Raw genomic sequence first — 23,580 nt, 5'->3', positions numbered from 1 at the left:
TCAAAACTATAAAAACAGAATAAAACCAATTAAACATTCAAATAGTTAAAAACCCTGGAGAACCAGGGCAAACATTAAAACAATTGTACATGTTTGCTGGTCAATGACCGAATAAACTTATATCTATCTATCTTAAAACAATTAAAACAAATTAAAAACCTGAAAGGCCAGGCCAAACAGATGGGTTTTAAGGGCTCTCTTGAAGGTCAGTAAAGAATCAAGATTACGAATTTCTGCTGGGAGTGCATTCCACAGCCCGGGAGCAGCTACAGAGAAGGCCCACCTCTGAGTTGCCACCAAACGAACTGGTGGTAACAGGAGACGGACCTCCTCAGATGACCTTAACGTGCGATGGGGATCATGTAAAAGAAGGCGCTCTCTAAGATATCTCGGGCCCAAGCCGTTCAGGGCTTTAAAGGTAATAACCAGCACTTTGTATTTTGCCCGGAAACATATTGGCAGCCAGTGTAACTGTTTCAAAACAGGCATCATATGGTCTCTCTGGGTTGCCCCAGAGACCAATCTGGCTGCTGCATTCTGAACTAACTGAAGTTTCCAGACTGCGTACAAAGGCAGCCCCACGTAGAGCGCATTGCAATAGTCAAGCCGGGAGGTTACCAGCTGATGCCCCACTGTTTTGAGGTCACCCTCTTCATGGAATGGGTGCAGCTGTTGAATCAGCCAAAGCTAAAAGAAAGCACTCCTGGCCATGGTGTCCACCTGAGATACTAGGGTGATGCGTGGGTCCAGGAGTACTCCCAAGCTGCGCACCTGCTCCTTCTGGGGGAGTGTAACCCCATCCAGCACAGGAAGATCTAACTCACCTCTCAGATTCTGAGCCCCCACAATGAGCACCTCCGTCTTGCTTGGATTCAGCTTCAATTTGTTATCCCTCATCCAGCCCATTACTGCCTGTAGGCAGGCATTTAGTGAATGAGTGCCATTTCCTGAAGATGAAAAGGAGAAGTAGATTTGGGTGTCATCAGCATACTGATAACACCCAGCACCAAACCTCCTGATGACCTCACCCAGCGGTTTCATGTAGATGTTAAAAAGCATTGGTGACAGAATGGAGCCCTGAGGGACTCCATATAACAACTCCTGTTTTGAGGAGCAACTGTCACCAAGCTCCACCATCTGGAATCTACCTGAGAGATAGGAATGGAACCACTGCAAAGCAGTGCCCCCTATCCCCAACTCCCCCGGACGATCCAGAAAGATACCATGGTCGATGGTATCAAACGCCGCCAAGAGATCCAGAAGAACCAGTAGAATCACACTCCCTCTGTTGACTCCCCGGTAAAGGTCATCCATCAGGCCGGCCAAGGCTCAACCCCATAGCCAGCTCTAAAGCCAGTCTGAAATGGGTCTAGATCAGGGTTTCTCAACGTGTGGGTCCCCAGATGTAATTGGACTTCAACTCCCATAATTCCCAACCAAAGGCCACTGGGGCTGGGGATTATGGGAGTTGAAGTCCAATAATATCTGGGGACCCACACGTTGAGAAACCCTGGTCTAGATAATCAGTTTCCTCCAAGACTGCCTGGAGCTGTCCATACAACCTGGAGCTGTCCATACAACCATACAAAACCATGGGATGGTGAAGGCTGTAATGGTGTTGTATGGCTGTGGGTTCTGTGGGTGTACTCACTTTTGGAACCCCGGTGACTATCCAATTGTCCCATTTGAAGAAGGAATGATCAGAATACAAGCTGATAGCCACAGGCCTCTTTTTTTAAACAAGCACCAACAATAGACTGACTGGAGAGTAATCACTTCTTAACCTCCATAAGTTTGGAGGCAACACAGGAGGGCTATATACCCTCTTAAAGGTATAGCACCTATATACCACATCCCCCCTCTCTTTTACTCAAGGAAGTCCAAAAACAGCTGGAGGCCTAAGCTGAGCAGGCCTATTCTAGAGAGTTGTGAGTCCATTAGTAACTCAGGGTGGCTTAGGAGAAGTAGCACCTCAGATATCTCCTGCTCCTTCAGTATTTAGCTCTACAGGTCTGACATGAGACCTTCTTTCCTTTACTTCTTCAGTGCTGTTCCCAGTGGCTAAATTCTGGGGGGTGCTAAATGAACTTCAGTCTTGCCTGGAGAACAAGAAATCTCTAGTCTCTAATCTCAAATGTGCTCAACTGCCTATCTTTTCTCAGGTGAGAGATAAGAGCTCTGTAGATACTCAGAGACATGCTTTTATATTTATTCACAAGATCCAAAGCCAAACCCTGGTACTAAAAGTAGATTCCAAGGTTGCAACCCAGTGAACCCTTTTACAAATTAATCCCTGGCTCCTTCTGAAAATTGTGAGATTGTGGAAAGGTATTTTTTCTGCCCCAGTAGCAAAAACAGGAGCTCCTTACTAGAGTCTGCCCAGAGTCACCTAATGCTGGTAAAATCTGCTGCATTTCTTCTCCCATAGCTGAGCAATTTCACCTTTGCAATTACTTGAACAGGTAGAAAGACAGAAGAGACCTCAGGCACTTTTAACTATTGCTTTGACAGGTGATCTTGTATGTCCGACTGTGTGATTTTGTGGGTTTTTTTGAAACTGTTTTTATTCCAAATTTTTTGAAAATAAACAGGTTTAATAAACAGGTTTAAGAGAGAGAGAGATCTCAGGCAATATACAGTATATCCATTTCCTCCCCTGCATCTTGATGGGGCTGTTTTTGGTCTCACACAATTGAATTCCATCACCCTCTGAGCCCATATTGTTGCATGTGGAATTAGGGCAGCAATCCACAAATTGCTTACTCTGGAGTAGTTTAATTAAGATTAACAGGACTTGTGTGGAATAGATAGATTGCAGCTGTAAAGGTAACTGCTGCAGTCCTATTACACACCATTTATTTAAGAGTACACCCCATTGAACACTTTGGGACTTACTTTTGATTCAGCATGCATAGGGATGCACTGTAAACAGTTTATCTAGTTGTCAGGAGAAATGCCACACTGGAGAAACGCCACAACAACCACTCACTACTTCACAGCTGACAGCTAGAAAACCACAGCCAGCTATGATGTGCCCCTGAGTGAGGTATTTTATTTACCCTGGGCCTTGGCCTTCCTTCAGTCACTGATTGCTTGGTATAGGGCACTGCCTGAAACTGGGTTGCCCTGTGCTCACCCATGAATAATATGTCATGTGCATTTGACCACAAATATGTGAGAAGTATGTATGTAGTGATAGGCTTGAGAGAGGACTAGGCTTCAGTTTAGAATAACTGGAGGGAGGGATTCTCCAAAGTCCAAACCAGAAGGAAGAAAGCCCGGAAGAATCAAGTCCCTGTGGCCCAATCTAGAGTGAGGGGCAGGGTTTACTGGACAACAGCATATAGAGAGATAGGGGAGGAGTATGTTAGAGTATTTCTTCCCTGGAGGCAAAGAAATGGACCTGAGTGAGGTCTGGTTAGCAGTTACTGTAGGGAAAGGGGAGACTAATAGCCTTGGGCTGGGAATCACCTAGAAGTAAGTAGGAAGGAAGGGACTAGGGATGTGTACAGAACCAGTTCGAAAGATTGGCCGTTTGGGCGGTTTTAAGGTGGGGGGATCTCTTTAAGGAGGGGGGAGAGTGCTCTTACCCTTCCTGCCACATTTCCCCTGCCAGCACTGCCTTTTAAAACAGTTCAGCAGGGCAGCAGCATACCTCGTTGCCACCTCGGTGCTTCCTTGGACAGGAAGTTCCCACTGCGCATGGACATGGCGTGCTTGTTTTAAAATGGTCCGGTGGGGCGGCAGCGAACCTCCTCAGACCGGAAGTTGCCGCTGTGCGTGCACACGTCACACTTGCTCACGTGCACACTGCACGATGTGCGCATGCACAGCAGCAACTTCTGGTCACTTCCGGTCCGAGGAGGCAAGGAGGTATGCTGCCATCCCACTGGACCTTTTTAAAAGGCAGTGCCGGCAGAAGAAGTGCGGTGGGAGGAGTAAGAGCAAACTCCCCCTGTCCTTAAAGAGATCCCCCCATACCTTCAAGTACCAGTTCCATGTACCACTAATAGAGACAAGTTTAGCAAGATGCAGTGGGGAAGTTATTTTGTTTAAGTGCTTGGATTGAACTACATGATTCTTGTAGTTCATGGGGAAGGGTTTTACTTGAATGGAAGCAGCAATTGTTGATGCCTCTATAGTTTGCCTGATCATCCAGTCCAGTTATTAATAAATCTTTGTTGTTGTTATAGAGTGCCACTCCTTATTGGGACTTGTCCTAGCCACACGCTCTTGAAGGCCTAAGACTGCTCAAGCTTTTCTTGTAGGGAGGGCTTTTCCACTTCTTCCATACAGAGCAGTGTTCCCTGTAACAGAGATTCCCAGATGTTGTTGACTACAACTCCCAGCATCCTCCTCCAAAGGCCACTGAAGCTGGGGTTGCTGGGAGTTGTAGTCCACAACATCTGGGAGCACTGGCGGAGAACCTTGTATACCACTGAGCAGTGTCCCCTCTAATGGATTCCCAGATGCTGTGGACTACAACTCCCAGAATCCCCCTCCAAAGGCCACTGAAGCTGGGGATGCTGGGAGTTGTAGTCAACAACATCTGGGGATCCCTGCTAAGTGGGATCAGTGATGGGGATAATGGGAGTTGTGGTCCAAAAACAGCTGGAGAGCCTCCGGTTAGCTGCCTCTAGCTTATGCTTTTAGAAATGTTTTTATAGCCTCAGGAAAGTTCCAAATTTCCCTTGGCCGCATATTCCTCGCCGTGGGGCCAGGCACTGAAACCAGCCACGTTTCTATCGGTATGACCACTTACCCGTGACCAAAATGGCGGATCCGCGATCTCCCTGGCAGAAGCACTTGACAAAAATGGCGGCATGCTCTTCCGCTTTTCCCAGACAAATCTCTCCAGAACAAACGAGTCTCGGGGAAGTGCCCTTTTCAAAGATGGTGGGCGGATGTTGCGTGCATGCGCATTAAGAGCTGGAGGGCAGGGTGGGCGGGACTCCACTCAGGAAAGCGCCGGTTAGAGCGTGGCCTGCTGGGGCTGAAGGAAGGGAGCTCGGCTCGAAAGTAAGGGGTGGTTGCTATGGGGCAGTGGCTGGCTCTTCTCCTTTCTGGGAGACCGGGAATGTGGTGGGCGGAGGGGCGGCGGCGACCGGCGTGGTGGAACCCTAGGGCCTTACGTCATCGCCCCCCCCGGTCCCCGTTGGGAGGGCAGCCATTGGGGCGAAGGGGCCTCGCTGCCCCTCACATAAGGTAGGAGAACATTAAGGGGCTCAGGAATACCATTGGGGTGGGTCACCAGGGTGCAGATTTAGCCCCCACCCCAATCTGTTATTTTGTATGTGCTACCATCATTGCCACAGCAGGGAAAAGACTTGACTAGCAAGCCAGAGGTTGCCAGTTGGAATCCCTGCTGGTATGTTTCCCAGACTATGGGAAACACCTATATCGGGCAGCAGCGATCTAGAAAGATGCTGAAAGGCATCATCATCTCATCCTGTGCGGGAGGAGGCAATGGTCAACCTCTCCTGTATTTTACCAAAGACAACCACAGGGCTCTGTGGGCGCCAGGAGTCGACACGGCACACTTTACCTTTACCATCACTGCCCATGTTCAGTTATTAAAACCCTGATAGCATTTTTCAGTTATGTCTCATAAGTGAAAAATGCCAGCTGTCTCAGTGTGGTAGAAGCCTAATTGCTTCCGGCCACTTTGGGCCATGAGTGTCAGTGCATTCTGCTGTAATGCACGGGATGTGGCTTTTGTGGCACACTACCCATGTTTAGGATGGCTCATAACCGTGTGTCAGAAAAGGAGTCTGGTGTGTAGCAGTGGATATACGCCACTGTTTGCCCTGGGCTGAAGTAGCTGGGCTTTGGTTGAGGCTTTTTATTGGATTTATAGGGATGTGCGACAGGCTCTTGGAGATAATGAGAGGATGCCAGTTCTGTGTTCTACATGCCATGTCCACAGAATGGGGCATGTGCCATGTTCGTTGAGACCTTTACAATGTGGGACATATAGCAATTCCAGCTATTTACTGTACCTGTTCTCGGGTGCAGTGTGCAGCTGGCATTTTTTGAAATGGAGCCTAGTCTTCTTTCAAAGAGCCTTTTGGTCATCCTGTGTTCATTTTTGCAGATAATTCGAGATGTCAGACAGGAGTTCAGGCAATGATCCTGGGAACTCCAGTGGCATCCGGCCCACTCTCACTGCTGCACGAGGACTGATAGGGAGGAGAACCACTGCCCCAATTACCCCAGGCCGCCTGCCCTCCATCCGCTCCCGGGATCTTACCCTTGGTGGAGTAAAGAAGGTAAGTCTAACTCTTAATGAAGAAGATTAGAGGAGGGTTTTAAAAAATATATCAAAAAAATCCCTAGGATGCAATTATAAGAGAAGGGTTAAATATGCTCTTGTCTGATTTGGAATGAAAGTTCTTATTCTGATTAAAGGATCAGGACTGAGGAGCTGGAACTCCCGAGTCTTGATTCCAACTCGTGACCCTGGTTTCCCTTGTGGCCTTTGGCAAGTCCTTGATTTGTTGATGTTTCATCTAGAAAGTGGGAGTAATAGTTATCCGCCTACTTCAGCAAGAAGGTTTAATTAGTCTCCAATTAATATTCAAACTCCTACTTACAGTATTCTTTCCTTTCTGATTGCCAGAAGTTGGGAGTAAATAATAGGTGATGTGTGGGTTACTCTGTAATCTTCTTGGACACACAGATTTAAGATAATGTCAAAGATTGGTTTCTGGGTTTTAGTGGATCATTGGTGTCCTATGCTTTTCCACTATGTGTTCTCAAATGTTTAAAAGCAGTTTGATAAGGAATGATCTTATATCCTGTGTCACAATATTTGTATTGTTGCTTTAAATATGAAGGAAACTTACAAATTATTATACAGGCAGTAGTTAACACCCAATAAGTTAAATTTTATTTGCCGTCTTAGTATTGGCAGCATGATTTTGCACAGATTGCCATTTCTGTTGGTGGATGGATCGCAGAGTTAGAACAGTGGCTGAAGTTATGTTTATTTATTTAGCATATTTGTATATCACCCAAAACTCATGTTTCTGGGCAGTTTACAATAAAGCAACACAGATTCAAAACAAAGTTAAAACATGAAAGCATGTCCTCAGAAGCTTATTGGGGATTCCTGAAAGACCGTTTTGCCCACCACTCCCTTTGTAGTATACAACTGCAGTGGAATGTGTCCAAGATGCACATTTAATTCCTATGGAGCAATGGTGAGGCCCAGCTGCGCTGGACAATGCCCAGTGCTGACTGAGTGTGCACCTTGGGATTGCTTCCAGAATCATCTGCAGCATGTAAGGATTTCTGTGTCAGATGAGTTAATGTGGCAGGTTTGAAAACTTGGTAATCTGGGAGAGAAGTATTCTTCAATCTTTTATTTTTTGGAAGGTGCATTTCCAGTGGAACCTGAAATTGGCCTCTTGGGTTATTTGAAAGGTTTAGTGCAATCTGATGATCTAGTGTTAATTGTGAATATATGAATGATAATAAAGAAAAAGAAATGGTTTCCAGATGGAAGAATTATCAAATGCTGACTAAAACCTAACTGTGGAAAGTTTGGAAGATTGTCCAAATGGTAAAACTGACCTGTAAATGACTGTGAGGATATGGCACTTGCTAATAGCTTCATGTGAAATTCATTAGGTTTGTTAACTATTCAAACTGATTTATTGGTTATCAAGATATTTCCTTGAGATTCTTTTCCATCTTGCAGTAATATTTCTTTAAAGTTTCTTTTTCTTCTTCTTTCCTCGTTACCTTTTGATTTGAATACAGTGGCAAAAGGGGCATGCCAGCTAATGGTAGCTGGAATGATTCTTATGTCCAGTTAATTCCTACGTCTAGAAATCTAGAAAACCTCCTCTAATCTACTGTGTGATTCTGAAGTAAGGGGTGAAGCTTATGTCGTCTTAGAAGTTGTACTGGATTGGGACCTGTATAAAGAAAAAATGTGCTGTTGAATCAGTGTCTATTCCTGGCGATCACAGAACTCTGTGGTTGTCTTTGGTAGGATACAGGAGAGGTTTACCATTGCTGCCTCCCGTGCAATATGAGATGATGCCTTTCAGCATCTTCCTATATTGCTGCTGCCCAATATAGGTGTTTCCTATAGTCTGGGAAACATACCAGTGGGGATTTGAACTGGCAACCTCTGGCTTGCTAGTCAAGCCATTTCCCTGCTGTGCCATTAGGTGGCTCAGGGACCTGTATAAGTACTATGTATTTTCTGAGCCTGAAATGCAGCCAGACTGGTTCTGTGCTGAGCTTCCTCATGCTTTGCCATTCCTGTTTGTAACATGTTTTGCCAATCCCATATTCTGAAATGTTTCTCAGTTAATTGCCTACTTTGGTGGTTCTCTGCAAGGCGTCTTGCAAATGGCAAACCCACTAGGAAGACCTGTTGAGCTGACAAAGCAAGGAGAAGGTGCCAAGTGAGGGTGGAAGGATCTCAAGCACCCGCCTGAGCCCCAATATTGAAATGCTTCTCTAGGTGCCAAGACTTGATTAAATGCCTGCCCCCAAAACTGACAAGTCTCTTTATACGGTGCTCAAGGCCTGCTTTTGTGAGCCGTAGTGCTGTTGCAGTTGCCTGATTAGAAATGGAGCAGAAGACGTCCCGTCAGCTTTAGCCCTGTTTTCAGGGCCTGCGGCTGTCCCCATACAAGACAAAGGGCTGAAGATGGAAGAGGTTGACTTGCCAATCTGTGGCTCAGCAGAGGAATCCAGTTTCTCATTTCCAGCTTCTGGCCACTGAGCCACACTTGGCTGCCTGTACCGTAGGGCTCATGGCATTAGGCAGAGTGTTTATACAGGAAATCCCAAATGTTCTGCAGAAAAAGCAGTAAGCAGCTCAAGCGTCATGCCTGCCTGCCTTCCTTCCTTGTCTGTCCCCCACTTCTGTGGAGACAGATAACAATTCCAACCTGTAGCCAACTTTGCCTGCCAATCCAGAACATGCTGCTATCTCCTTTTCTAGCATCAACGTGACATAATACTTATTTTCTAGATTAGAACAGGGTCCAGTGTTCTGTTCAGCACTCGACCAGATACCTTTGGGAGCTCATGAGCAGGACTGAAGGCAATGGCCTTCCCGGAGTGCTTGAACTCCTAAATCGGGGTAAGCAACCTTGACTCTCCAGCTGTAGTTGAATGACATCTATCATCCCCTGCCACAGGGGTGATGGGAGTTGTAGTTCAACAGCTGGAGAGCCAAGGTTGCCTACACCTGACCTAAATGGAGGTTCCATTGTGCTCATATGGCTAATATCCACTGATAGACCTGTCTTCCATTAAAGGGCAGCCTTTTAAAGCCAAGAGGCATAACATAGGAATCACTGTTCCTTCTAACAGGGATTCCCAGTTGTTGTTCACTACAACTCCCAGCATCCCCAGCTGCAGTGATTCTAGGAGCTGTAGTTAACAACATCTGGGAATCCCTGTTCAAGAGAACACTGATAGAGATAATAAGGCTGTGTATGATCTTCTATTTAAAATCAGAATTCTGCATTTAGCTAGCTCAAATTCTGTGCCAAGAAAAGTGGATTTTTTCATTTTCTATATAAGTTTTATGTTATGTCTTCACAAGATAATATGAAAAAATAGAATACGATGCACAAAATACAATGGAATACAATGCATTTGACATATAGCCAACACACAAAGGAATAGTTTGCTGAACAGCATAATAAAGTATGAGAACCGGTATAAAACACAGATGGCAGTTCAGAGTTTATATTGGGGCTGGCAGCCTTTTGGAAGTGGTGTGCCAAGTCTTCAGCGGCTGCTGGAGGAGGGGTGATGCTCAAAGCGAAGTTAGATAGTTTCCTTTGTTACGGTCATCGACTAGATAGACAGACAGTAACAATAGAGATGGCAGCAGACAGTAAATAGCTACATCGAAATAAGCATCCCTTTGCGTAATTTGCAAGCTATATAGCAAAATCTAGCCACATTTAAAGAAATGAAATCATCATGGTCAGACAGAGGGTGGTGCAGATATAGGGTATTTTCTTAAATTTCATTACTAGTACCGTGGTAGGGAGTACATTAAAACGAGCAAGGGTCAATACTCTCCTGAATTTTGATGTTATGTGATTTGTGCACGTCTCAGAGGGATGAGTTGGTTGGACAGAAATATACCTCTTGGAAAGCTGGCTAAGCTAAATTGCCCTTCAACATCCAATACTCTCTGCTTAAATATTCTTTTGGCCTAATCTGGGCCCAACCTAATAATGTTCTTCCTGTGAGAAACCATAAGAATATAATCTCTGCTCTAAAGACCTTTCCCCCTTTGATTCAAAGTTGTCAACTAAGGTCAGGGAAACTAACCCTACTGGTCAGAATACTAGTCTTAGCCAATATGCGAAGACCACAGCCCAAACTCCATCTGAACTCTAATTACCCCAGCTTCTCAGTGGAGGACCACATTGCGGACACAACGCAGAACCTGGAATAAAGATCTTAAAAATTTAAATTGAACAAATTCTAATAGGGGTGCAGTTGTTATAAGGGCCAAGTTGTGCCCTTATTGTGCCTGAGATTTTGCCAGAAATAGCTTTACTGCAGCTGGAACAAATAAAGCTCCTTTGGATTGATGAAAAAATGTTATAGCAGAGGCTGATTTATGGGCATTTTGTGATACATAGTCCAGATGGGCATTCCAGCTACCAGAGGATTGGAAATCTACTCCCAAAGATTCTAACTTGCTCAATTTCGTGGCCAAATGCCATGAAGCAAATTTTGGAGCGCTTGGCAAATATAAGGATTTTTTTGAGTACTTAATCTCCAAGGCTTCCTCCTTACAGTATAATGGCAAGAGAACTACGAGCACGTTTTAGGCCAATCTGAGTTTGGGAGAGCAGAACTGCGTCATCAAAATTGCTAATTGTCTCAAAGCAAAGTTGGAATCCCTGCCTTGTTAGCCCCGTCCTGCCCCTGAGTTAGCTTGGCCAAGATGTTGACCCACCTCCCACATCACTGGTCAAACCCACCCCCACCCCCAGCCACCAAACTAGCTGCTAGGGTGGAAGTCCCACACTGATCACCTATTCTCTGCTTCCCGGCAGCATTCGGCACTGTTCTCTAGCCGGAATACCAGCTAGTGGATTAATCCCATAAGAATCATGCAACCTGAATAATATGAACTTCTCCAGTCTGTAATCTATTCTGTTTTGACAAATCTGCAAGAAATGTTGTGTAGAGTACAGTGAGAAAAGCCAGAAAAGCTGGATTCTGTGAACTGCAGATATTGTGCAAATTAAGCCATTTTCATATCTCCTTTGTTTTTCAAAAATTGCTTCTGCTGCAGGATTGGGGACAGGCAAGCAGAAAAGGGCACTACAGCTCTTATTGCGGGAACCCTACTGAGCCATCCATGACCTTGAAAATGTTTTTCCTCCATGCATTGCCCCTGCACTTCAAAGCTTGTCTTGGCAGCCCTAAGAACTTTTAATAAGAGGACATATGCTCAGATCCCCAGGATGCCAAATTGTTTTTGTTGTTCCAGAGAATTGTGGAATCTACCTGGCCCTTATGATCTATCTTATAGAGCTGGTTTGAGGATTGTGAAGCCCTATAAGCATTATTATTATTAATTTATATATTACATTTCAACAAAAAGTTCTCAAAGTTTACATAAATATAATAAGAATATGATTCTCTGTCCCCAAAGGGCTCTCAGTCTAAAAGGAAACACAAAGTTGACACACCAGCAGCTGTCACTCTAGGGATGCTGTTGGGGTCGAATAGGGATAGTTGCTCTCCCCTTGCTAAATACAAGAGAACAAGTGCTACAGAAATCAAGTAGCTCTATCCTATAGCTTAGGTTTGTGCCAAGAAAATGTTATTACAAATTAATACACAAAATTAATACACACAAATTAATATTGATTTATTCAAACTTGCTTTTTATATACATATAAAGTGGGCATTTTTGTATGCTTCCCTTTGAACCTAATACTTGAATATTTGCATGTGTTGGAGTTTCATTTGGAGGGAGGAGAGGAATGCATCAATAGTGGCCACTAGACGTATATGGGGTGGAAAGCATTATTGGAAGCCAGACTGGGTCTGGCCAGCTGCATGTGTGTTCCACCCCAAATATTAGAGTCTACACTCACTCACTCTTTCCCTTCTGAAATACCAGTTTTGCAGTCAAAGCTGGAATCTGGTCTTGTCCCAGTTCTCCAACACGTTTGAGAAACACAATTTACAGGTATATTGGAGATCATATTCTATGATGATACAATATTCTCGGTAATTTCACAAACTCGTTAGAAAATTAATTACTAATATGCACTTCATTCTGTACTGATGACTTGCTCTTTTTTTTTAAACAGAAAACCTTTGCCCCCAACATAATTAGCAGGAAGATCAAAGAAGAGTAAGTGACCCTTTAATGCTGTCTCTGTGGAGTTAGATTGTGTGAGTGAAGAGCTGGAAGAGGTTCTTATTTATTACATCTAAGTCCCTTCTTCCAAGGAGCTCAAGGGGGTTACGTGATTCTCCCCCCCTCCGCCACCAACTGCATTTTATCCACATAACAGCCCTGTGAGGTAGGTCAGGCTGAGAGGTGGTGAGAGGCCCAAGGTTGCCCAGTTAACTTTGTGGCTGAGTGAGGGTTTGAGCCTGGGCTTCCCCGTTCCTAGTCCAGCATTCTAACCACTGTACCACATTGGCTCTTGGTTGTAAATATGATGGTGGGTAGAGGAACTGCACATAGCTTGCTTAGCATCAAGGGCAACAGTTGTTGCTTGATTCTGTGAGCCATGTAAATTTGGGAGATTGGGCTTATTAAAGCTCCTGACACACATGGCAAAGGTTTTAACCTAGCCATTTCCCTGAGTATTCAAATGTGCAATTCTCCCATGAACAGTCTGAAGAGACAATATCCAGCGAAGGCTGTATGACATGCTATTTCTGCATGTTTGAATGCAGTCACATGTAGTCATGCATGTGTAGCTCTTGAAGCAACCGATGGAAAAGGATGTGGGAAATCTTGTGCTTGCAGTAAAGCAGATCTTAAGTTGGATGAGTAGTTAACTTTAACCTCATTGTGATTCTGATGGATCTGCTTGACCTCAGACCAAAAGAGGATGTTTCTGTCAAAGAAAAGAAGGAGCGTGATCGAGACCGGCAGAGAGACAGCCATGGACGAGGCAGAGGGAGACCAGAGGTCATCCAGTCCCACTCCATCTTTGAGCAAGGGCCGGCAGAAATGATGAAGAAGAAAGGTATGTGGAGGGATTCATATGGATATGCAGCCCACTGTGTAGTAAGCTAGACAGCCCTCGGCTGTGGAAGTCCAAACTATTGAAGCTGAGTTACTTTATACCATTGCATGTTTCTTACAACTGTTTCATTCTCCCTTTCCACACAGGCACCTGGGATAAGACTGTGGACATGTCTGACTTTGGCCCATCTCACATCATCAACATAAAGAAGGAAAAGAGAGAGACAGATGAGGAGACCAAGCAGATCCTGCGCATGCTGGAGAAGGATGATGTGAGTTTGCGGGTGACTGTACACAATCGACGCTGAGCACGTTGCCTAGTGTACTGTAGCAGACTCCTTGTCAACCTTCCCTTTTTGCAGTCCCAACTCTAAACAGTTCCATATGTCTCTGCTAAGTTTATGCTTCTCCTCCATCACGACAACCATCTCGTCCCTCCTCCTAATCCCTAAATTGGTTCCCTGTCCAGTATTGCCTCCAGTTCTACTTCTTGCTTCTGAGATTTCTCTACCCCAAACTCTGCATTGCTTCTTCTTAGACCCTCCTTGCTGTCTCTGTTTCATTTGTGTCACTTTGTGTCTTTCACTTTCTGCCTTCTGTCACATTAGAAATAAAAATGGAATCCTCTTTTACCTGGATCAGCCTTTGCTTCTGTTTGTCATCTTTATTCTGTTTGTCATCTTTATTCCTGCCACACCCTTTTTTTAAAAAAATGAGGCTTTAAAAAAAAGTGTTCTAGCTGTCCCTCCTCTTCTTTCCTTTGCCGTGACCTTTCCTTTTAACATGGAAATACTGGCAAGGTTTTCATAGGCCATGCTCTGCAGTCTGGGGATAAGCACACTGGACTCCAATGTTCATGTCGGGGCTGGCCCTACCATGAAACAGCGTTGAAGTTCGAGGACAGGTGTGTCAGTGGCTACTAGTTTGGTGGCTATGGGCCACCTCAGCTTCAGAGGCACGATGCCTCTCAATCCCAGTTGCAGGGGAGTAACAGCAGGAGAGAGGGCATGCACATACCTCTTGCCTGTGGGCTCCTCAGAGGCATCTGTTGGGTCACTGTGTGAAACTGGATGCTGGACTAGATAGGCCTTGGGCCTGATCCAGCCAGGCTGTTCTTACGTTAAGCCTCAAGTTCGTCTGCATTTGCAGACGAACTTGAGGTCTGTCTGCATTTGCCACCGGCTCATCTGGTGGCTACTCAGGGACGGGCCTTCTCCATTGCTGCCCCGAGGCTTTGGAATGCACTCCCTAGTGAAATAAGAGCCTCCCCATCTCTGACAACTTTTTAAAAGTCTTTAAAGACGCAACTGTTCACCAGGCTTTTAACTGATACTGTTTTGATTGTTTTTAATGTTTTAGAATATTTTAAAAAAATTGTCATATTTTGAATTTCTTGTTTTTGTTTTTAACTATTGTTTTAATGTTGTGTTTATTTTGTTGTTAACCGCCCAGAGACACAAGTTTTGGGTGGTATAAAAATATGTTAAATAAATAAATAAGTTGTAGGCCAGTTCTTGAGGCGGTTTACCCAGCACCCTAAATGTCATTTTTCTGCACAGTGACAACTGTTGTCACCTGTTGATGCATTATTAAATGTGAAACTAAAATGAGCCTACTTAAACAGAATCTGCACCAGAATATCTGTATATCTATCCCATCCATATGACTATATAATTTTTAAAATGATGCTTGAAATAAAAATGGCTAACAGTTATGTCCTCTCTTTGTCTTCTGTTCCTCTGTTGGCAGTTCCTTGATGACCCAGGCTTGAAAAATGACATCCGGAACAAACCAGTTCAGCTGCCTTTGGCCCATTCTGGTTGGCTTTTCAAGGAGGATGGTGATGAGCAAGAAGACACCAAGCCTCTGAGCTCCAGCACCAAGGAAGAGGAGATGGAAGTCGATGTATCTTCAGTGAAAGGCAGGTGTCCCGAATCGGCTATGGGCAGACGATCTGTAGGGAGCTCCTCTGGGGACTGTACCTCTTGGTATGAGTACTTCAGACTTGTCATGAAGGGCTGTTCTCTGACGGTTGGTCAACAGGCATTAGCCATACTTGTTAAATTGAACTTCCAGGGACAAAGAAAGTATTTCTCAATTTCAGTCTCTAGAGGGCAGGAAGTAGCAGGGGAGAACTTTTGTTTTCATGCCTTGCTTGTGGGCACCTGCCTAGCTTCTGTTGGAGACATGATGCTGGGCTAGATGGCTCTTTGGTCTGATCCTCAGAGCTGGCCTCAGCCTAGCTATGCTTCTGCATTAGGGAGCAGTCCTGAGCTTTGCCACTCAGGATTTGATTTTGACCAAGTCAGGAGTTCCCAGCCTTGGGTCCCCAGATATTGTTGGACTACAACTCCCATCATCCCCAACCATAGTGGTCAAAGGCTAGACTAAGTGTATTCCTTCTCTCTGCAGCACCTCTATCTTGGTCTCTGCTGAAATGTCTTTTCCTCTGTCATATATGTGTGGTGCAGTATCATGTTTGAGGATGGGAGCAGGAAGACTGGAGTGTGAATATGAGCTGGAAGGCCCCGGTTCAAATTGTCGCTCAGCCTCAAAGTTCAGGCACGCTGCTCTCTCCTGGCCTGCATTTGGGCAGAGATTTGCACTGGGTGAGTGCAGCTCTGTGGTCCTGACTCTGTGCCTCTTTTTAGTGAAAGAGGAACCCCACGATGAAGAGGAGCCCTTGCCTGCCCTCCAGCCAGCTCATGCCAAGGCACCTCCTCCCTTTCCCCAAGACCTGTCGGTGGCCGAGCTGCTGCAAAGGCTGAGCCTCTGCAAGGAGGATGAGCTGCTTTTTCTCCAGCTGCCAGATACGCTGCCAGGGCAGCCGCCCACCCAAGACACCAAGCCCATCAAGGCAGAGGTGCAAACGGAGGACGGGCAGGTGATGATGATCAAGCAAGAAAAGAATCAGGTAGAGGTGGATTTGCTCCTTTGGGCCAAAAACTGGGCAGGATTTCACGGGGCAGGTTAAATGAAGAGCCATAGGAAAGGCTGTGTGTATGACAAAATTATGCAGGAGTGTAAAAAGGCTGCAGAATGTTGTACGGGGCACAGGATTTGGCATTCTCTGAAGAAGAAGCAACCCCTGGTCTTCTGGACTACAAAGATAAACTTGAAAGGGTGCAATCCGGAACCAGGAGACTTGCTCCAGAAGCCTCATGGGATGAGAGCTTTATCATTGCCCGTCAGTCATACAACAGAATAAACTATGCAAAATTTAAAAAAAAAATCCAAACATGCACACCTTATTCTCAGGGTTCAATGCATGACTTGGGTGCAGAATTCTGAATTTGTTCAGAAACAAGCAAAACACAAGAGTACCAACATCTTTGGCAATAGGCCAGTAAAGACCCAAGAACTGGGTTTTTGAACTGGCTTTGGTCTCTGGGGCGAAGGGGCTGTTGGTGAATGTGGCAAGGTGGCTTCCTGTAACCTTCCTTTTTTTACTGCCCCCAGGAAGCCAAGGAGGCCGAGAACATCTGCACCTTGGGGGACCTGTCAGAAGGGCAGGTGGGGAAACTGCTGATCCGCAAGTCCGGGAAGGTGCAGCTTGTCCTGGGCAGAGTGACCCTAGACATGACCACGGGAACCCCTTGCTCCTTCCTCCAGGTATGGCTCACTCAGAAAACCGTTTTTCCACTGTGTTGCAGCAGAAGTGACCTTGCTCTAAAAGGCTCATTCTTTGTCAGTGGACTCAGTCCGTGCTGCAGAGGAAAGGGGCAGAAGCATCTTCATGATTTGCTCTGGCCCTGCTTTATGTACTGAGACTAAATGTCCAAGAGCCTCTTCACACATTACATTTTTTAGGTGCACATCTTGCTAAAATAAAAGGAGGTGTGAATGTGAAAAATGCATGTTTGCAAACCATGTATATCGGATTCAACAGGAAGCCAGCATTGGCTGCAGCTACCCTTTGAGTGTCAATTCAGTGCCAATTCTGAGTTGGCTTGTAAGGTATGAAATAGTCCTGGGACATCCTTCCTCTTCTTTTAGAACCTGGCTCTTTTAAAGCCATCTTCTTATTTATTATTTCTCTATGTAAACTGCTTTGGAAACTTGTTGAAAAGCAGCATATAAGTATATGATGATGATGATGAATGTTGTCTTTTACAAGATGTCTGGTACTGAGGTCCCTGGACCAGGATCCAAAATCTGTGTATATTCTTTCAGTTGTTAAAAGTATATTAGTATATAAACTGTGGATTTCCCATCAAAATACATGGGGATGCGGGTGGAAAAGGAGTTTGTGTATTCTGGACAATACCACAAGTTATGTGCGGCAGTCCATCACTGAATGAGTGTGTGAGAAGGAAACTAGCATCCTAACCCAGGTGCAAAATAGTTGTTAAGAAGTGGTCCTGAGTATTACCCTGTGGATAATGTGGAATAGGGTTGAACCTCTTATCCCATACAGGAGTAACAGAGGCTTAGAGAGAGGCCTGTGCAGTCAGAGAGGTCTGTCTTTTGAGGGAGATCGGTTGTACATAGAATTTGCTTCAACATAGGAAACTGCCATATACTGAGTCAGAACATTGTTCCATCTAGCTCAGTATTGTATTCACAGATTGGCAGCGGCATCTCCAAGGCTGCAGGCAGGAGTCTTTCTCAGCCCTATCTTGGAGATGCTGCCAGGGAGGGAAAATGGGACCTTCTGCTCTTTCCAGAGTGGCTCCATCCCCTAAGGGGAATATCTTCCAGTGCTCACACTTCTAGTCTCCCATTCATATGCAACCAGGGCAGACCCTGCTTAGCTAAGGGGACAAGTCATGCTTCCTACCACAAGACCAGCTCTATAAGACACTCCAGTGGCTGGGATTGAGTGGTAGCAGTTGTTAATCTTTTGCTAAGCTTTTGCTGTTTTTCTTACGGCAGGGGTTCTCAAACTTGGGTCCCCACTATGGCTGGAGATGATGGAAGGTGCAGGCCAACAACATCTGAGGACCCCTGTTTTATGGTGGTAGTAGCCCTATGTCTCCAGGATAGACATTTAGATTTTTAAAAAATTAAGATGTTTTAGTATCTGAGATAGTAGTGTCTGAGATGCAAAATTTAGATATTACCCCTTCATAAAACAAACAAAACAAGAGGGCACAATCTTATCAAGAAATCTTCCTGCCTAGACCTTACTGAAAATAACAGAAACTGCCCCATTTCAACAGGGTTTGTATTGTGCAGGAGATCTTCTTGGTGGATTGTGCCCTGTGGGTCAGCTCTGTTTCCGTGGCTCTTAATGATGCCCAAAATTTGATGCCTGAACTGACTGCCTCCTCTTGGGGTCATGGGAAGGCTGCCTCTGGCGGGGGGAAAACAAACAGGTTCCTTAACCCAAAGCTACCTAATGGCTCAGCAGGGAAATGCTTGACTATCAAGCAAGAGGTTGCCGGTTTGAATCCCCGCTGGCACACCTCTGTTGGGCAGCAGCAGTATAAGGAGATGCTGAAAGGCATCCTCTCATACTGTGCGGGAAAAGGCAATGGTGAACTCCTCTTGTTTTCTACCAAAGACAGCCATAGGGCTCTGTGGTCGCCAGGGGTCGACACCGACTCAACGGCACACTTTACGGCACAGCTGTGGGTGCAAGTTATTCACAGCTTTGGAGAGCATTTGGTGTTGATAACTCTCTCTGTCTTGCAAGGAACTGGTGTCAGTGGGCATCGGAGACAATAGGAGTGGTGAGATGATTGTCCTCGGACACGTGAAGCACAAGCTGGTCTGTGCCCCAGATTTTGAGTCCCTGCTGGAGCATAAGCATCGATAGAGAGAATGGGCAGTGGTCAAGGACTCTACCAGGCTTACGGACCCTTCTTGGAGCTTCCATGTAAACAACAGTGACTTGGGCTGTCCAGGAGTGCCTTGTTACTAAGCCAGTGAAAGAGGAGGAGTTCTGGAGCTGATGAAAGATCACTTTCCTAAACAAGATCAGCTGCATTGCAGGGGAGCAGAACTGTGCGACATCTTTCTGCATTCAGACATCCGAAGCTGCAAAGCCTTCTGTGGGTGGCACTCGAATGGCACCAGAAACCAAGGGGCTGGTGCATTCTTCCTGATTTCTCTAACCAGAAGCAACATTATTTATAGGGGACATGACTGACACCTGTACATTTGTGCTGCTTATAGTGACTTCTCTGGATGCAGCAACCCCAGACACTGGAGTTTTGAGCAGAAACTGATAAGGGGCTTAAAAGGCGAGACTCATGGCAGGGACTGGCCGTTCAGTCCTTTCCTGTGGGTGAAGGATGCCCCCATTCAGCATCTGTATAGGAGCTCTTAAGATGAAGCCTTTTCTCTGTGTATTTGAGACCGCACACTAATTGGAGCAAAGGAAGAAAAAAAGAAGCTACAAAATGTATGCATGGGTTTTTTTAGATATCCGGTTGCTAGGGTTTGGAATCTTGCTGTGCTTATAGTACTGGGTTAGGGTGTGTGTGCGTGTGCGTGCAGGAGAGAGGAATGCTGTTGCTCTCCCAGTCTTGCTTTTGTCCCCATATGTCTGAAGCTTCCCATCACGTACGTGTGTGTGTGTGTGTGTGTGTGTGTGTGTGTGTGTGTGCGCGCGCGCGCGCGTGCACACGCCCTTGAGGAAGGATTTGTATGGGAATTATGGTAAATATACTGGCTGACATGATGCGCCTTGTGCAATGCTAACAGCGCCAGAAGACATTGGTGCAGCCGCCACAGTGCGTACACGGAAGCAGCCACGCCCCTGTCCTGACTGGCAACTGTGCAAGTTGCATGCCTTCAGTTTTCCCCATTTGGGAAGAAACCACAGGGAAGCTGACTGTGCAGTCCCCGCGCCCTAGAGCAGTAGTGCCACGGCTTCTGTGCACACAGCAGTGGCGTTGCCGTTGTCTTCCGGCACTGTTAGCATTGCACCCCATGTCAGCCCTGGCAGTGGGCTAAGCTTATTCCCCCCCCCAATGTTCCTGTTCCATCAGCTGTGCATCATGCACATCAAATAGATGTTGTTACAGCTTTGATGATTATTGGGGGGGGGGGTGATCAGAAAAGAATGAGCGGAGATTGTGCCAAAATGAAATCATCTTTTGGGGATGAAAGTTTATCAACAGCCTGATTTTAGCTAAGAGCAGCCCCTCTTCTGCCTCCTACCCTAGTTCTTGTCACAGACATGACCGCAGTAAAGTTGTGGTTGCAGTTTAGCATGCATGGAAAAAGCAGGACAACGACCCAGTTATAAGCCTTATCATAGAACTGCAGAGCAGCAATCCAAGTCTCTAGACTACTTCTTTTTTAAAAAATGTAATCTAGAGAGATTGGGGAGGTTATAGGGTTCATCTGAAAGAGTCACATTGTTCCTTCTAACAGGGATTCCCAGATGTTGTTGACTACAACACCCAGCATCCCCAGCTGCAGTGGCTATTGGCTGGGGATTATGGGAGTTGTAGTCAACAACATCTGGGAAACCCTGGTCACTTAGCATGTTGATAAAAATGAAGCCCGTTCTCCATTTAAACACTTCCCTGAAATAGGAACAGTCTTATTTGATGTTGGTTAAGCCAAACTGTGACCACCGTGGTATGGTGGCAAAGCTGGTGGATGCCACCTGGTGGTTGTGGAGCTGTAAATTAAAATGGGATGAAATCACTTTTTTGCATTGCATATTCTTCATGTGTTTGAACTCTGCTGTGTTCCTAGCTGTATCTGGGTTCTGAAAAAATGTTTATGCTGAAGGATGCAGCTTTATTGCAAGCCAAATTCTACAAGCAGATTCTGCAAGTTCCTCACAGGTGGAAAACCACACTTCAAATGGTGCTCTATATGCACATGTTGGCTGGTTAATTGAAAATAAATCTTTACATTTGATTGTGGGCCCATAGACCATGGTGGCTGTGTATTTGGGACAGTGCAATTTATCCTGAATTTAGGTTTTTTATCATTATTTGAAAAGTTTTATTATTGTAAAGTACAAGAGTGGATACACTTTATAAGATTGAGGGTCAACTAGCAGAATAAAGAGAGTAGAAACTAGGATGTTAAAACACAAAATGTTTGAACATTTAATTGTTGAGCCTTGCTGATTAGCAATTTCAGGAAAAGTTTAAACTACTTTGTTTGCTCCAACTTACTGCTTTACAGACATTCCTAGTTAGTTTTCAGATATCACAATAATCTAAATTATGTTGCTAACACTAGCAGAATTTAACGTAATCTTTATAGCAATAGCAATGGCACTGAATATATGGAAGGCAGCGCTCCAGACATTTTTACCATGCACAGAAGAGGCTTTTAATATGGGCATAAAGTAGCACAGATGGATGTGTACTAAAATGTTCAAGGGATTAAAAAAATAAAAATCAAAGGCTATGGACTCCCGCCCCCCACCCCCATGGAAGAGGATTGGGATTTCTGATCACAGATGACCATGTTAACATTAAATGAATAAATAAGATTTCAACAGTTTAAACATTTTCATTTATTAGATATTTATATTCCTAGCAGCAACTGAGGCCCACGACATGAGACGAGTCATGAGGACCAGAGAGGTCACCACCAATACTATTGTCGGCTGTTGGAAGCTCCAATCAGTGCCTTGAGGAGACATGATTTGGTCCTCCTTTTTAGTCCACCTTTAGAATGAGAAACTTGCTCAGACACTTGGGGGTGTCTACTGGATATGCCAGATCATGTAGTTCATGTAATAATTGTGGGAAACCAGCCGTCTTTACTATGTGCACGTGTGTGCACCTTCTTCTCCTCAACTTGTATTTAGCAATGGAAACTTCTTTTCTTCTGTTTGCTTGCAGGGAAGAATCTGGATCAAACACTGGATTTGGGGGCTGGCCTGTAGTTTTGGGCCAAGGAAAGTCAAATAGCAAGCCAGAGACATTGCGGCCAATGTTGTTGAGAGTTTTAACCAGAATCGATAAACTGTTCCTTGTAAACATCTTGGGATGGAGAGGCGCTTTAGGGAACCACTGAGCAGGAGAGAAGGTGGAAACTGAAGCTGCAGCAAATGAGAGCTTTGCAAGATGCAGAAATGGAGAAACCACCAAGGAACATGACCTCTGGGAAGGAGACGGACAAGGCAGCAAAGCTAGGAGGGATTGCAGAGGTCCAAAGTTGTGACCAGTAAATAAAAAATAGGGTTGCTGATTGGGGCATACATGATGAACAAAAACTGCAGGTTCAAAATCTAAGGAAGATGTAGACTGTGGCTTAGCTCTGACTATTAGGTTATTTCCACAGAGTGAGAACTTGCTTTCCTGATCCATTGATAACAGTTTAATCCTGACTCTACCCAACCACCTATCTTGCTGTTCTGGAGGATGGCATTCTCTGATAAGCTGTGTGTAACGTTGTCGCAGTCAAGGGAAAGAGGGGGGAGTCTTGTTTCCAAGGGAATTGTCTCACCTCTCCCTTCAAGGTCTCTGCATGTTCTGAGAAGTAAGGATGGCTGCTGTCTGCACCTATCATGGTTCCTCTGCTCGTTGCTGTTAAAAGGCAGTAACAGCTTCGGGAACATTTATTAAATGAACCTGCAGTGCTTGCTGCCCCTGTGCCTTTCATTGGTACCCATAAGACTAAAGTGCTTCCTCTGGCAGCAGCTTTAGCTGCTAATTTGATTTCAGCTGATCAGTTTAGTTCAAGGGCATTTCAGGTCCTTGATTTGCTGCATTCTGGAGGAAGGAGTCAGCTTGTGGTGTGCTTTAGCCTGGACGGGAATCAGCAGCATGGGATGTGCCAGGGCTGGCTTGGAGTTAGTTATTTCTTGACCTGAATGAAATTGAATGAATGGACCACCAGCCCACCCCAAACTTATCTTCCCTTGTCTAGTTCCTGATTTTACTCACGCTCCACTTATTCAACGGGTTAGTGGTTCTGCATATCCAGATGGACCCCCAACTTCCCTGCTGTAGCAGCAAATAGAGGGGAACACTCTACAAAGAGGCTCATACATGGATAACATCTATGCTGGGGAAGCCCTTTTGTCCCAATATTAAACTCAAGAATGTATTGCTTGTTCCTTTACTGTTCTGATTCTAGTTCTACTGCTTGCTATGCCTATCTGGTGACTTCTTGGGGGTAACCCATCTAAACCCCACCATTTTGCTCCTGTGGGACTTGGGCACCCCTTCCAACAGTCCTCACCAGTGAATACGGTTCTCCTCTCAACCATGTCTCATGATGGGGGAAAGCACCACCATTTGGAAGATGCGCTGCTTAAAGGAGGGACTTGTGCAGGCTGGTGTGGTTGAGGTCATTCACAGCACATGTTTATTGATGCAGGTTATCTTTGATGTACTGTACCATCTCAAAAGCCTTCATGTTTAGTGTCCCTCCCTGAATCCCCTTCTGGCCAATGAGGATTAGGCAAACAGGGTTGACCAGGACTACGGTGA

At 45.3% G+C, this 23,580-nt stretch overlaps 2 protein-coding genes across 5 annotated transcripts in view; one reads left to right on the top strand and one right to left on the bottom strand.

Annotated features, from left to right (window-relative positions):
• Positions 1–919, bottom strand: part of PHYHIP (phytanoyl-CoA 2-hydroxylase interacting protein) — a 60,529-nt gene extending 59,610 nt beyond the window's left edge. Inside the window, exon 1 of the mRNA XM_053269982.1 lies at positions 825–919. The gene's annotated coding sequence lies outside the window, so the exon portion shown is untranslated. The remainder of the gene's footprint in view (positions 1–824) is intronic.
• A 3,947-nt stretch (positions 920–4,866) lies between these two features.
• On the top strand, positions 4,867–22,725 carry POLR3D (RNA polymerase III subunit D). Of its 4 annotated transcripts, XR_008311113.1 has the most exons (10): positions 4,867–5,019; positions 6,095–6,269; positions 12,327–12,370; positions 13,072–13,220; positions 13,367–13,491; positions 14,969–15,140; positions 15,871–16,133; positions 16,679–16,831; positions 18,858–19,568; positions 21,985–22,725. XR_008311113.1 is itself a non-coding variant. In XM_053269979.1 (9 exons), the coding sequence occupies exons 2-9, from the start codon at positions 6,105–6,107 to the stop codon at positions 22,051–22,053; spliced, it is 1,140 nt and encodes a 379-aa protein (XP_053125954.1). In that variant the 5' UTR covers positions 4,867–5,019; positions 6,095–6,104; the 3' UTR covers positions 22,054–22,725. The 4 variants fall into 4 exon arrangements, 3 of the variants coding, with proteins under 3 accessions (XP_053125954.1, XP_053125952.1, XP_053125953.1); XM_053269979.1 differs by lacking the exon at positions 18,858–19,568; XM_053269977.1 differs by lacking the exon at positions 21,985–22,725 and having other exon boundaries at positions 18,858–20,825.
• The last annotated feature ends 855 nt before the right edge of the window (positions 22,726–23,580 follow it).

Source organism: Hemicordylus capensis, chromosome 8 (genome assembly GCF_027244095.1).
Source record: "Hemicordylus capensis ecotype Gifberg chromosome 8, rHemCap1.1.pri, whole genome shotgun sequence".
In the NCBI taxonomy this organism is placed as follows: domain Eukaryota; kingdom Metazoa; phylum Chordata; class Lepidosauria; order Squamata; family Cordylidae; genus Hemicordylus; species Hemicordylus capensis.
The sequence above is the reverse complement of the archived record's forward strand: the minus strand, read 5'-3'. Positions and strand labels throughout refer to the sequence as shown.